The 15,524-nt window shown below is 46.0% G+C and overlaps 1 protein-coding gene across 2 annotated transcripts in view; it reads left to right on the top strand.

Moving 5' to 3' along the window:
* The first annotated feature begins 8,789 nt into the window (after positions 1-8,789).
* Positions 8,790-15,524, top strand: part of RASGEF1C (RasGEF domain family member 1C) — an 86,825-nt gene continuing 80,090 nt past the window's right edge. Inside the window, exon 1 of one of the 2 annotated variants that reach the window (XM_052771915.1) lies at positions 8,790-9,172. In XM_052771915.1, coding sequence (XP_052627875.1) covers positions 9,137-9,172 — 36 coding nt within the window. In that variant the 5' untranslated portion in view covers positions 8,790-9,136. Of the gene's footprint in view, positions 9,173-11,686; positions 11,916-15,524 lie in introns of those variants that run through there. The other variant, XM_052771916.1, reaches the window with a different exon arrangement.

Below are 15,524 nucleotides of genomic sequence, written 5' to 3'. Positions count from 1 at the left end.
TATGCCCCCTGCTCCCAACTTGTCTTTTCGTCTCCAGCTTTTACATTCCCTGACATGTTCCTTGGAGAGCCTGAATTATTGTTGGTAGTGGTTTTGTTTTGCAAGAGTACGAGTTCTTTGGCTGACTAATGCACAGACAAATCATCTGTCCTGGCTTGGTCTTCCCATAACTTCCGCATAACAAAAGGAAAAGGAGTGATCACATCTCAGCTGTCCTGTGCTCTCACGCCTGCGTTTCAGTCTGGGGCAAGATAAGGGTACTCTGCTGGGAAGAGATCTAAAGTTCACAATCTGGAGTTTTTCTTCTGAGGTTTAACAATTTTTTTCTTTTTCAGATAAAATGAGTTCATGTGTGAAGTATGACTGCTGTTTTTGTTTTGGTTTTTTTTTTTTTTTTTCCTGAAGCGTCTCTGCTCTGCCTCTCCCAACAGCTTTGAGCTGCAATGAACCCACTCAGAAATGCACCAAGAGCTAGTTCTGACTGGTGCGGACAGTGCGGCTGCTGAAATTTGATTTCGGCACAGGAAGTGACATGACTGGAGCAAATTCCTCAGCTTGACATTTAAGAGCAAATATAACATCATTGGTGGTTTGGCTGGGGCTGTTGTTGTTTTGGACTAGGCTTGGGTCAGTGGGAAACATGGCAACAGAGGGGATGTACTAATGCAGCCTCATGTTGCCTGCTCAGCTGGGGAGAATTTGGGGGACAAGGGGACAACTTTTCATTTTCCCCGGGTCAGTCCCAACCTTTGTGGATGTACAAACTCAAGGGTCCACGCACAGGGAACTCCAGCAGAAAGGAAGAAAGAAACACAGTCCTTGCAATGAGCTCTAGCTAAAGATTAACCCTGCGGACTAATTGAATGCTGGGAATGAAAAATGTTAAAACAAATATACTAAAGGACTGGGTTGTATTTTTCCTCTCCATCTGCTGATGGAGGGCTGTGTTGCCACCTGTCTGGGCCAGCATCTTTGGATATTAAATAACCCAGTCTCCTTCTGTGATACAGTACAGAGAAGTTAATTCAGCTCAATAAGAAAAGCCTACAGCATACAGCAAGCCAATAATAGCTTTGAGAGTGTGCCCTTCAAGTTATATTTCACACCCACCTAGTACATGGAGATAACAATGTTTACTATCACTTTGTAAGTATAACTCTCTGGATGACTAAATCAGAAAGCAATGAAATGCAGTTGCCTGCTGTGTTTCTGTTTTCGCTTTTATTTATTCATCTTTCTGTAAAAGAGCCTAGGGTCTGTGATCCCCTCCTATGGGAAAAGCCTGAGTAGGTTCCCCTCTGGGGAAAGCCTGGCATGTGGGTCTGGCTGCCCTGCTGCAGCTGGGGAGGTGTGGGGGCACGGACTACTGCTGCCAGGGGATTTCAGCTTCAGTGATGGAGTAGGTTTGGTTCAGGACTCCTAATTTAGCCTTTTCACTGTTGTCTGAACCTCTGGAATGTCATTCTAGGAAAAAACATTACCTGGAGTCGTCTCATAGTAGGGACATGAAACAGTGAAGAGGTTGTTATGAGCAGCTTAGGTCTGCTGTGTTGGGTTCCCCGTTGTGCAGGCAGAAGCCACTGCAGTCACCAGCCGGAGAGCCTGCATCAGAGCACAGCACAGGTACCCGGAGGAGAGACTGGGGAAATGCAGCAACTGCTCTTGTGGACAGCCCTGGTGTGGTAATGAGGTGCTCTGGGGAGGTATCTCAGGAACTAACTTTACATTCAAGACCAAACGCTACCACTAATCCACATGGCATTACAGACGGTGTTGGTGGGATGCCAGTTCAGAACAGAGCTTGCCAGGAAGGGACCCTTTCACCACAGGACACATTGCCATGAGAGGTCAAAAAGATAGCAAATCCTGACACCTTCCAAACTCAGTGCAAGATCTCTCTCTTTACCAGAGCTGACCTGCAGCGATGACTGAGTGTCAGACGTGAGGGAGAAAAGAGACAACAGTGGAGGAAGGGGGACAGGGATGCTGTTAGAAATCATTGGCCTTTTAAGACCTCCTTTAAAGTCTCTCTATTATTGCAAAGATGAGCTTGCTATAAACTCCTGAATGGACAGAGCCTGAGATGCAAGAGAATGGGCCTAAGATAGTTTTCTATTTATCTGGGAGATTTCTGTCTTAATAGAAGCTTTCAGAGCCAGCATGAGAGTTGAGCTCTAAAATTATGCCCCCACAGGAACAGAGTGTGTTCTGATGGAAAAGGCAAATAAATTGTGTTTTGTGATATGATATTGGACACATACAGTATTATTCTGCTGGTTCTCAATTCACACAGACTCCATCACAGACAGTGAGCCTAAATGTCGTCTGTGGCAAAAATAAAAATCATTTTCTGTTCTCGCTAAGAAAATACTTTGTTCCTATGGGGTAATACCTGGTCAAGGTGGCTGCTCTGTTCATCTTGCAGAGCTCTGCAGAGAGTTTTCTTCTCCTCTGTGCTGCTGAGGCCTTTCTACTCTTGTGCACACATTTTTCTTTTAATTTTTCTTTTGACAGTATCTATTATCTTAACCTGTAAGTGTGAAATTAAAGTTTACATAATTTGAACCAGTTAAAACTAATTAAACTGTCACCTTCCAGGTTGGGCTGAAATGGAGAACAGTCCATGCCCCAATACACACAGCCACCTGCCTGTCACACAGCAGGATTAAATGGCAACAAATCATAATGTCAGGTTAGCCAAAGTTTTGCTACCCCGGTGCTCTTATGTCCTGCGATTTCAGTCATCAGAACATAACTCTCTCCACATTCAAACCTGTGGTTTACAAAATAGATTTTGTACTTTGAGTCTTGCCACTACTTCATTTACTTTACTACTTTCTTTACTCACCACTTCTGGGTGGTGTCTCCTTCAGGGGCACTAGCCGCAGCTTCCATTATTGGCTGCACTGTTTATCATAATTCCACATTATTTCCTTTTCTGCCAATGGCAATCACATAAGAGCAATGGATTATTTACCTCCTTTCGGTTTAAATATGATCTATATATTTCAGCCCAGCTCGATGGCTCTTAGATTAACAGTGCATTTCTATTTGAAGATTTTAATTAGATGTATGTTCCAATAATTCCTACAACAATATTTATTTTTCTGCCAAAAACCTGGATTCAATAAAGACCCTGCTTTCATGTTTTACAGGTTTTTAAAGAGAAAGAATCCAATGAACAATTTTTGGTGTTACGCTTTTTTTTTTTTTAATCTGCAATTAAGGGAATGTAATTACTTTTCACCTTGTCTTCTGTTTGCTTTTTGCATTCCACTTCTCCTGTGCTTGGGGTATGAATCATGTTTTATTTCATGACTGGAGAGCAGGCATGGGTGTGCTGCTGATTCTGTGTCTGGTCTATATTTTTGGTAGAGACATTCAGCTGCTACAAATCAGCAAAAGAGTCAATCAAGCCAAGTCGGTTTAGATGAGCAAAGGATGTAACCTTTGATCTTCTGCAAGAGAAAGCCCTTGACCCTACCCCTTTGAAAAATCTAATTTAAAACAAAAAGTACATGACTGTCAATCAAACACATACTATTCTTCTCTTGGTGAGGGTTTGCTCTTGCGGGCTTTTTTCCTCCTCCTAGGAATGCAGTTGATAGAATTCAGATAAAAACCTGATACCTACGAAAGACCCTTCAGCAAAATGTTTGTCCAGCAGTGTTAGAACTTGCCCCTGGATAATGAGTTAGATCCACCTTTATCATTCTCTTGCAACTCTCATGCAATTAAGCAGACGATTCCAGCGTTTGCTGAAACTTACTGACAATTATCAGCCTGTATCTGCTCCTGCTGACCATCAATTTTATACTGGTGGAGCAGAGTGGGCTTGGGCCCATCTCTTGCAGGTTACCTGCTTACATTCAGTACTTCCTTTCAAACCTCATGCTGTATCACTGATGCAATAACTTTGTAGGCTCAGCTGAGCTTTCCCTTGAACCTGCTCTCTAATTAATCCCTGCTTTAAGTTCTTATCAGCAGCTTAACCTACTGCAGAAACATTCTGCATTTCCATAGCTTCCAAGCCACGTAGCAACATGGCTTCTGTCATCTTGCCACAACCTCAGCATTACTCAACATGTCAGCTGAAGTTTTAGAAGTTTTCCAGACCTTTTAATCTTTACTCCTCACTTAATATTGTTCCTTTCAAATAGATGTCATTCCACCCACAGACACTTTGCCCCATAGGGATCTAAAGCAAGCTGGGTTGAGTAAAGATCCATTTCACACATGGAGGAAAACACAAGAAAGGTAAGGGCTCTAAATGTAAGCCTGCATTTAGGAGGACAATAAAGCCTGTGCTTAAATCCATTCCTGTTGTAATTATTGGTGTTATGAGAGCTATAGAAACTACAGCCTTATTTGTACTTGATGTTGTACAAATATATAATGAGGAAGAAGTGCTGTGTCCTGAAAGACTGCCTATGTAAGAATAAAGTCAATAGGGAGATCCAATCAACAGACAGGAGAATGGGAAACTTGACAAAACCTTTATCTACAGAAGGATTCACTGGCCAAAACAAATTACCTGTTGAACAGCTCTGTGATTTCTGTGGGTATTGTGGCATATCCTCAGCCCAAAGTACATATTTAAGTCTAATTGAAGAAATTAAAGTTTAGCATGTGCTTCAGTACTCTGCTGAATCAGGGCCATAACGCTGCCACCAGCCATTTTAATGCTGGATGGAGATGAGCAAAAGAATGTGTCTGGTATCAGTGAAATTCCTTAGTGGCTCCCAGATTGGGTACGTAGTGTCCAGCCAGAAGAACTGAAGCCCCTTTCTGTACTGTGATTTTCAACTCCGATTAAACCATCTCAATATACATTCTCGAGGCCACTGATGTAATAGATTCCTTCCAGAGAAAACACTGCGTAAAGCAACTCTGCCAGGAAATGGGAGCCCTCACACTTGGTGCCTGTATTTATTGTAAATATCCTGACTGAAGTCCTTTGTGCAGTAGTTTGAGAAGAAGCTTGTTGTTGTCACCCTCTTCAACTGCACCATTGTCCAAGACTGGAAAGAAATTGGGATCTCATCTGTGGTGAAAAAAATCCATCTTAGAAGAAGAGACAAAATACAGTAAGGGCAAAAATAGCCTGAAAATGGGTTTGCAGTGAGAAAGTAAGTTTCCTGGAGGTCTTGTCAAAATAATCTTCATCAACAAAGGACTCTTAAATGCTACGGGGTTTTAGCTTTTTTTTCCTGTAATAGTAGATTCAATACATCAATGCTCATTTCCCAGAAGTGATGCTCTCCCTGACCCTATGGTTGCAACATGACCCTCAGCCCCTTGCTTCAAACAAATTCAGGAGCTTAGCAGCTTTCTGTGGAAGGAGCAAGCTCACCTCACTCTTAGGCATTTCCCAGAAGCAGCAAAATTCAAGGGGAGTTTTGCAGCTGAGCAGGATAAAACTCTTGAGTGTTTGTGCTAGGCTTTCTACCATGGCCATACCACAGGCTTGAGAGCTCTTCTGCTGGAATCAACAAGCACCTTGTCTAAGTACTCCAAATGTGCAAAGCTCCTTTATGAATTAAGCAGCTAAAATACATACAAAAGAAGCAGCCAGTTTGTTGGCATACTAATAGTATTAAGTGTCATTATACTGTTAAGCATCAAAGATACTGAGCTTGGACCAGAGTTCTTCCCCACTGAAACCAGTTAGTGACTGCAGGCTAAGGCATCTGGGCAGGCCAGCACTAACCAGAGGTGCACATCTGCTGTCTGTGCCTGGCTGTCAGTATACAGTCATAGCTCTGTGTAAGAAAGCATCCACAGCTACTTTCAAGCTACTACTGAAACTTGTGGGTCTTCCTATAGACGTGACGGCGTGCCAGATTCTCATTAAGGTGTCAGAGCTAAAGATGGAGACGGCATGTGAAATGACAGGCAAAGATGGGGCTTAGTCCCACCACAAGGGGCTCCATCCGTTGTCCCTGGGGGCAAGTGGAGATGCTGCTCCTGGGATGATAACTCCTGTGGTGGCTGTGGACCAGCTGCACCTGCCCTGTGACTGCTGACAGGCCTCACCTGGTAAAAATGATCACAACACTAACAAAAGAGCACAGATATTTACCAATATTGAAAGGGGAATATCTTAGGCAGTGAAATCACATGGCTTACTGGGTGTGCCTTTCAATTTTTGATAAATCCTTAAGTGCAAACATAGGCAATGTGTCACCATAGGCACCTTTCTAATTAAACTGAGAACATACCACATCTATTCCTCAATGTCCGGTGCTCTTTTCTCCTGGGTGCAATCTGCAGTGCCGGGTTTGATCTATGAGCTCCTTGTGTGGCTTGGTTAACAGCTGCCTTGGAGCGTACTCCTTTCTCCTCCAGCCACTATAGCAGCAGAGAGAGACCAACAGGATGCTGTGTCAATGACTTCCCGGAGCCAAACTGCTGATAGAGATTTGGGCAGTTCTGTCTTACCGGAATTAACCCCCTCTTGAGCCAGTAAAACATGTATGTTGAAGTTAGCACAGAGTATAACACTAAGCAATGTGAATGAGAATCAAGAGGGAGCATATCTGTCTTAACTAAGGAAACCAAGATGGTGACTGTCAGAGGACACCTTTCCTTTCAGAAAAAAGTACGGAGTGAGTCAGCTGCTGATGAAGAAAATATACCCCTTTGCCACTTTTCCTTCTTTCTATCTGAGAATCACATCTACATGTCAAATGATGATGAGCGACAATGCTAACCTTCCTTCTACAGCCTGCTGGCAACATAGGAAATGTGGCTCAGTTGCCTTGAGAGACAGAAGTGATGAAGATGTGGAACATCTGAGGACCAGAGGCCTCTTCTCTCTGGATTCCTTCCATGGTGTTTTATAGATTCTACCATCATCTTCCCTTGCCCATGGGAGATGGGTTACAATGCGGCAGAGAACAATGCTGTCGCACAGCTTGGGGAAGCTAAGGGGCTGCACCTTTGTGTGCTAATACCAAAAAGTCCTTTTGTAGGAAGGCAGAAATAAGGAGGCACTGGGACACTAACTCAAAAACATTCTTGGATTTTTGTGATTTTGTGATGTTTCTCCATTCTCCCAGGTGTCTCATTAAAAATGAATTAAAATGAGACAATTAGCTGCTACTGAGAATTTACAATGTTGCTGCACCAAAGTACTTTGGAGTACTTACTAAATAACAGCTGAGTAATTGGTATCTATCTCTACTGTCTGTCACAAAGACAATGGACATGGCGAGGGTCCTGGAGAGATATGGTCTTTATTGAAGAAAGGAAATGAATGTTTAAATAGGCTAATTATAAACAACATATATAAATTAATATGATTAGCTGTAGGCTTTTTTTTTTCTTTTTCTGTTTTTTTTTTTCCTGCTTCCTTCCATATAGTTTTTTTCTGGTTGGCTGTAGAATGGGTTCCCTGGTGATCAAATAAGAAAAGGCAGAAATAATATTCCTTTCACAAAACCACGGTCAAAAGGCCCTTGTGCTTCTTAAGAATGGAAAATGTGGATACATGTCATCTGGAAACCACTGCCTGGCAGTGGTTGCAGGACAGTTGCAGCTTCTTCCATACGTCCCCTCTAACCTTGCCACTTCTCCTGTTACTTCTTGAGCAGAATTCAGGTCTTGACTTACTGCCAGGTCCAAAACTATAAAGACCAACATCTCCCACGTCAAACCTATCGTACATACACCACCAGTCCTCGTGTGTGTGGTGCACACACATCCTGGACAGGCTCCCCCTCTGGCACATGCATGTTTGATCCCGCAAGCAGAGCCACCAGCCCGGACTGCAGGGAGCCTGCCAACCTTCTGCTTTGAGCTGTGATGGACTGCTTTTCCACAGCTGCAGCATGGTATGGCTGCTTCTGCCTCCCCAGCTCTCTGCTTCTGGGTGGCAGGATTTCACCCCAGGAAAAGGAGGAAAGAAACAAGAAAAGCAGTAAGGCACGAGAGTGGCAGGAGAGAATTTCTGATCAACTCTTTTTCACAGACTACATTTTTATTTGAGACTATACCAATTCCAGTTTTCATAACAATGCATTTTTCCTTTGACAAGTGCTTATTTAATTTTATATAGTTGTCTAAATAGTAACCACATTGCTAATGTTTCCAGCCAGAAATTACTTCCCAATGTGACAGATCCAGACCTTCCAGTAATTTGCTTATGTAAATTCAGATTATTATTATGTTCACATGTAATACTACAGGTAACAAAATGAAAGAGCAGATACAAATTATCTGCATAAAATCTGCATAAAATATTCACATATGGAAACCTATTTTTTCTTGTTTGTATAAATGTCTGAACATGTAATATCTATCAATCAATCTCACTTGTACCCATACAGCTCAGAAGCATGTCATATTTATTGTGTGAGTCCTAACATCATCTTCCAGTAGTTCATAAAATATGATCACTGCTAGGAGCTGATCGGAATTCAGAACTGTATGATCATTTGGTTGTTACTGTGCGTCTAAAACATCTTTTTTTTTTTTTTCCCTGCTATGAATTTTTCTCATTTAACAGTCAACTAAACTATAGTGATCTGGGAATTAGCAGCTGAGGACTGTCAAGCACTGCAGGATGCTTAATGCAATTAGCAAAGTTAATAAAATGTTGGACAGGTGCCTTATACCGGGGGAAAAAAAGGCGTTTTTCCTATTTGCTCAGGATCAAACAGTTACATTACCTTGTTTCTTTTAAGAAAGCATTTATTCTTAAAATGGAATGAAATAAAGAACAAAATCAATGATTGACCTGTTACTGGTTGAATTCTACAGTAAGCTTCCTTGTTTTCTACTTCCAGGAGAACAGCTTCAGGAAACATGTACCTACTTGCAGAGGGGCACAGAAACAAAAGGTACACTGAAATGGGCAAAGCCTGAAGATTACCCTGGAATATCTGAGGAACAAGTTGAAGCCAGCTCTGAACCATCTACCTCTAATAACAGGTGGAGGACGGGAAATCTAACAGAGGTCAGAGAGGAATAAGTATACAGTTCCTCCTCTTTCTGACAAAGCTGATCCTTGGAAATCACACACTTATCAGCTTAACACCTGGAAAGATGGCAGAACAACTGAGTCAATGAGAGACAGCTGAAAACTACTGATCTGTGGAACTGGGTGGAGAAGACGACTCCTGCTGAAAGGTCCATGAAGCATAAGAAAAACAAGGATGTTGCCAACAAGGTAAGTGTGTGAGTCTACTTGTGTCTTCACTCAAGAGCTCACAAACTGGAGGACTTCCCCATTGAGGGTGAATGTTTTCCTCTGTCTGTCCTTGAGGGAAAAACCGAACTAGGTAATTCTAGTTATTTCTATGTTGGGTTTAGAGAAAGATGGGGAAGTCTGAGTGAAAGCCTGTAATTATGATGGGTCTTTAAAAAGTTAACATTTAGAGAAAAGACCTTAAGAAAGAAATTGCGGAGTCAGTCTGTCAGGCTGCCTGTCCTCTGGTTCAAGCCATGTTGTTCCAGGTTGTGTTGATTTTGTGTTTCCCCTACCTCTTCTATATTTATATCTTTCTAAGAAAAGATTCTACAATGGCTGAAGTGAAACTGGAGGAAAGGATAGTCTTAGCTTCTTCATTCCTGTCCTGCCTCCTAAGCCATCTGCTGCAGTGGCATCTGTGCTTAGGGAATACACACAGCCGCCTCTGACATTACACCTATTACATGCCTTAGGTCTCTGGGGATCCCAACTGAATCAAGAACAGAAACCAGGCATAAGAAAAGTAGTGGCTGGAAGACACAGCATCACTTATATCTCTGTGATCATGTAGGCTTCTGTCTTCCGAGCAGCCATGGGAGTATTAGAGGGTGAGCAAAACCCCAAAGGAACCCAATCAAAGGCAAACCAAGGATGCCCCATGCCATGCACAGCTTGTCAACCCCCCTGTTTGCTTGTGTCTTCAGAAGTCTGCAGAGCACAGTTGCAAAAACAAGGAACATTTTTCTGTTCCTGCTGAGGAAAAGGCAGAGATCCTTGTGCAGAGGGCTGGTGTCTGTGTATGCATTTCAGCGAGTCTCTAGCCATCTTTAAGCTAGGCCTGCAGAGTCACCCTCCTGGAGCTGAGCTTGCCTGGAGGGCTAGTTTGTTCCAGAGGAAAAACCTGCACAGGGACAGGCTTGGAGCATAGGCTTGAGGCCAGAATTAATGCTGATGTAGCCCCAGTCTCTGGGTAGAGCTACGCCTTTACCCTTTGCATAGGTACAAAATGATTCTCAGTCCACAGGTGTCATCTTGGTACCACTGGTAAATATAAAATGGGAGTGTGACTTATCGTTGTGGGCTTGGGCTGAGAAGTTGGTCATTGCTTGATAGGACTTGCCTTCACTTAAAACAAAAAGAAGTGAATAGAAGCTGGTGGCTGAGATCCTGGACTGTGCAAGAGGAGCGGGCAGGACATGCTCTCTTTTGGGAGTGGGGGAGCTCACTTCCAACCTGCATTTTGTGATAACGTGTAGGAATGCCCAACTCCTCAGACACTGCCTGGGCTGACGTATGGAGAGAGGTAAAGATGTGCAGACTGTCTGCTGCTCCCCTCTGCAACCCTGGGCTAGGAGAATTCCCTAATCCTGCTTATCTGAAGTATTTACACTCCTCATAGTGCCCAAGTGTCAGCAGGCATGGCACAGCCACGTTTCAGCTTTGAGTCATCGGGTGAAAGAAGTCTGGTCTGGGGCCTGTAGTGACTAGAAATCATTACCTTGTGTTGGCTGCTTGTCCTCTGCAAGATGAGTTTGTGGGCTTGATCCATTTTCCCCACATACATGCATAAAACGCCTACACATCTGGCTTGTATTAGCGTGTCCTCATTGGCAATTTCTCTAAAGACAAACCAAGCTGGGGAGAACTGGAGTGTTTTAACCAGCTGCCGCTCACCTGGCCCATTGAGAGTACAAGTATAGCGAAGGAGGAGCAGAGGGGGGGTGCTGGTCCCGCTCATCCAGCCAGGACATCCTCTGTTGCCATCCTAAAGTGGTGCTGTGCTCCTGTTCAGTAAGATGGCCCTTCCCCAACATCTGAGATAACCTTGCATTCGTATAACTAGGATGTTTTGTCCTCCCTTCCTACAAGCAGCCCAGTCTTCTTTCTTTCTAAGGACATGCACTTTAAGAAAGAAGTAAATAAACGTCGCCCCTTATTTTCACCTGCCATGAGCCAAAAGCTTCCATTGAAATCACAGGTCTCTAAACGCGGGGTTCCAGGAGCGGGGTGCTGGGTACGTGGGGGGCCTCTCCCGCAGCTGCGGGTCCGCAGGGCAGGACCCGGCCGCGGTTTCAGCAGGAGGCCCCAGCTCCCCGCTGCCGCGGAGCGAGCGGGAGGGGCTGCACGGCAGCCGCGCGGGGGGGGGGATTTCGATCAGCACGACTGCCAAAGCCAATTATCAGGAAGAGGACGATATAATTATATTAGGGAACATCTGTACTTCATTAAAAGCCCTCGCGGGGCGGATTCACGCCCGGCCACGTTACGCACAGGCGCTTCCAGCCGCTCCTCACCCCCCCCCCGTCGTCCCCCTTTACCGAGCCCGCCCGCCGGCGCCACCGCCCCGGGCGCAGCCGGCCCCGCTCCGCCAGCTGCGCCGCCCCGGGGCCGCGCCCGGGCTCCGGGCCGCGCCGCCCCGTTCCCCCCCCCCGCCCCGGGCGGCTGCACCTGCCCCCGCGGCCCGGCCGCCCCTCCCGCCGCAGCCGGTCCCATCCCGGGCGCGGCGGGCAGGCGGCGCTCTGCGGCCGGGCTGCGCTGGGGCTCCGGGGCGGTGCGGCGCGGTCTCTCCTCTTCTTCTTCCTCCTCCTCCTCCTCCTCCTTCTCCTCCTCCGCGGCGGCGGGCAGATGCGGCGGATCTTGGGGTGGCTCTCGCCCGCAGCGGGCTCCCGTCCCCCCGCCGCCCTCATGGACGGCAACGGGGGCAGCAGGCGCGCGTAGCTCGGTGAGTCCCGCCGCGGCCGGTCCCGGTCCCGTCCCCTCCCCCAGCAGCCTGCCCGCCGGCAGCCCGCACCGCGCTGCCGCAGCCGGGGATGCTGCCTCCCTCGCCCGCGCTCCTCCGTTTCCCTCTTTCCGCGTAAAAATCGACGCCCCCCCCCCCCCTTCCCTCCGCCCCGGCGCCCCACGCGTGTTGGCGGCGGGGGCCCGGCTGGCGGCGGCGCCGGGGCCGGGCTGCAGGGACCGGCTCGCCGCCCGGTTCTGCCACCTGCTCCTTGCGGCTCCGGCTCCCTTCGGGGGCTGCGGGAGCGTCGCCTCTGCGGGCTGGTCCCTCCTGCCGGGATGGGGTTTGGGAGAGCGCTCCCTAGTCGTGTCGCGGCGGGCGTCCTGCCTTCTTCCCCTCTGGTAGGAGTCCTGGGCTGGGGGGCTGCAGTTGGACTCCCAAACATTTGTTTCGGGGTAGGACTTTACCAATATCAATCTTGGAGTTATTTTCTTTCAGCTAAATTGAATTTAAACTGACTCAGCGGTTGTAAGAAGCTCAGGGAAAAACGTCAGTTTGAGGATTGTTTTCCTTACCTTGGGTTTAAAGACCTCTCTTTGTATAGCCGTAATGATTTCCTTTTGTAAAATAATTTTGTTATGCTTTATTTACTCCTGGAATTTAACAGTCCTCCAAGACAGACAGGCTCGTTAGAGGCTGAAATAATCAGCTCCAAGGCACAGGCAGTGCCCTTGGTCGTAACAGGTGCAATGTGCATATTCTTATGAACAATGAAATGGTTTCAGCATTCAGGTTTATTTGTATGCTCTGCGTTTCTGTGACTCTGAAGAAATTGTCATGCTATGTTATGTCAAAGATGTCCTTACAGCGTGAGCGTGTCCATAGTACCTAATTAACAGGACATAGGAGCAGCTGCACAGACCCTGTCCGTCAGTGATGTCTTTAATACCCAGGGTATTCCTGGGTGACACCCTATAGCTTGGGGTGTTTTGGTGGCTTGTGTGAGGACCCACACTGGGCACTGGTCCATCAGCGATGCTCTGGCCCAGCATGAAACACTGGGAGTTGAGGGGGGAAAGAGAAGTGCGGAGGAAGAACTGGTTGTGCTCAGATTGTATTCTCTAGACTTGATGGTCCTTTAATACAGTTCCCTGACCCTGTGTTTTCCGAGCAGGGTGGTGGTGGTCGCACATCTTGTGTTGTTACTGAAACCTAAAATACTGACACTTATATTCTACAGAAGGAATTTCCTGGGCAGGTATTTCATAGATAAAAAGATTGCCATTGTTTTAGTAGCTTCATGGGCTCCTTATTTAAGGCAAAAATCCAGAGTGATGCCACATTGGTAATTGACTTAATGGGAGTCATTCAGGAGTTAAGAGCTGTAGATCAGAAGGAAATTAGACTGGAATTTAATTATTGCTCTCAAGCCAATATAGCACAAATGGTGTATTCCAGCCATCCTTACCCAGGTTCAGCTCCTGCTGTGGGAGACCTGTGCTCTGTGGTGCAGCCAGTGGCATCTCCTGCCTGGAGGCATCTTTGCCCTCAGCACTGAAAGATGCACTTTGCTGGCGCTCTGCTTTCCAGAACTCTTTAAATCTCACTTATTTTGTTAGGGATGGGAGGAGGAATGGACTGCACGTGTAGGGTGGGGAAGGATGACTGGATAAAGCGGTGAGGAGTGCATTTGTTACTCTCTGGCCCTTTATAGATTACAACAAAGAAATGGTAGAGCAAAGGACGAGTCAAGGCTCTAGCCAAGGGAAAGTGCCTGGCAATGAAATCCGTTAGAGCTGTCCTCCTAGGTGGTGTTAGTGGAGACACGGAACAAAGCATGGCACCAGGGATGTCTAAGAGGTCTTCGCTTATTGTCAGAGGTGCTCTGAGAGTGCACAGGCTTGAGTTCTGCCTTGTAGCTTACTCCATCGTGACAGAGTGCTTCTTCCTCCAGGAAAATGGTGAGAAAGAAAGTCATGGTGGTGTGTTCTGGGGCATTCAGTCCTCTCCAGAGGGTTTCCCCAGTGGTGGGGTCTGCCAGCTCATGCTAATGAGCTGCAATAGCAGTGAATTTTGTGGTGTTCTGCAGTACATACAAACCCTGGGACAGCGAAATGTCTTGCAAAGGAGGTGGAGAAACAAACCCAGCATTTCTACTGCTGTGTTAACTTCCCTTGGACAACTTACAGCCTCACCCAGCGATGTAATTCCATCCCTCGTGGTTCTTGGTTTATGGCAGGTGAAGGTAGGAATACGCTTCTGCCTCCTCTGAGACACAGCATTTTGTATAGTTCTAATTCAGCCAACCAAGGAAGGTAATTACCTTGTTAACCCTTTGTAAGATGTGACTGACACAGCTCCCTGTCGTTTATTAAGTTAAAAGCGGTGTGTACTGTTAAAATACAGCACACTGCACAAAAAGACATTAGTTGAGAAGGAAACTTTTCTATAATAGCATCAAGTCAGCTTCACCTAATGATGTTCAGTTGAAGGGATTTCAAGTGTTATTTAATCAAATTTAGGGCCAATAATCTTAAAGGATTCTTTAAAAATCCTTAGAAATAATGAGCAGCCTTATTTAGCATCTTGGGTGATTTAGGCTGGTGAGAGTGTGATTCGTCCTTTTCACATCACTGGTAAAGTGTGATGTTGCTGTGAGTAAGCTGGATAATGTTTACGGATCTGGTAAAGCAATGAAGCTTTGGATAGTGGCCCTTTAATTGCCTGAGGCTTTTCTTGCTGTACATGCTTGTTTAACAGAGTTTTGAAAATCATCTCTGGAAGACAGTTATTTATGCTGCAGATGCTGATCTGGTCAGGGATATGTCCACGCTGCAGTCATGGATGTAGCCTGAAGCGCTCTGCTCTGCAGGAGTGTGTCTGTGGCCACATGGAGCTCAGTGCACCCTAATGCTGCAGGTACCTGCTCTTGCCTTGCTGAGCTCACCTGTGCAAAAGGAGTGCTGTGTCCTTGCTCCGCGGACTTGATGCACCTGCAGGAAACGAGTCAAGGTGGGGTTGATGCAAGAGCAGAGACTTCTGGACACCCTGGCCAGCGAGCGTAGGAGACTCATAGCTCCAAGCCATTACCTAGGGCCAGGAGTTTAGCAGGATGTAAAAATGAGTTAGATGTTTCAGATAGCTGAGAGAGAGCAGTGTGTGCTTAAAATGAACAAGGCTTAAAGGGGGGTCCAATGCTTTTTGCTTAGTGTTGTTGCTCTCTGTATCAGAGTTGGGTGAAGATGCTTTCTAGGTGCGGCTGATGGCTGCTGCAAGGCATGTGGTGTTTGTGAGGACCGGGTGGCAGTGCCTGCCCTCTGAGGAAGACCTTTTCTCTCACAGTAGACAGCTAATAAATGAAGGAATTATAGTAGCAAATGAATTCATAATCATAAGTTTAAATTTGTGTGGCGAGTTCTTTAGTAAACTATTCTTTTTTTCTCATTTCCTTGCTCAAGGTCTGCTCTGCCTGTGGAATAGTAGTTCAAATACTCTGGGGTGCTTCTTTCTAATAGCATTGCTTTGGTTATGTTAGAAATCTTTTGTCTAAGCAAACTCACTCTGGACACTTTTCCCACGTGCAGGTTTTTTCAGGGATGCAGGAGCTTAGCA

The sequence above is a fragment of the Harpia harpyja genome, chromosome 20, assembly GCF_026419915.1.
Source record: "Harpia harpyja isolate bHarHar1 chromosome 20, bHarHar1 primary haplotype, whole genome shotgun sequence".
In the NCBI taxonomy this organism is placed as follows: domain Eukaryota; kingdom Metazoa; phylum Chordata; class Aves; order Accipitriformes; family Accipitridae; genus Harpia; species Harpia harpyja.
This window is presented reverse-complemented; position numbering and strand designations above follow the sequence as displayed.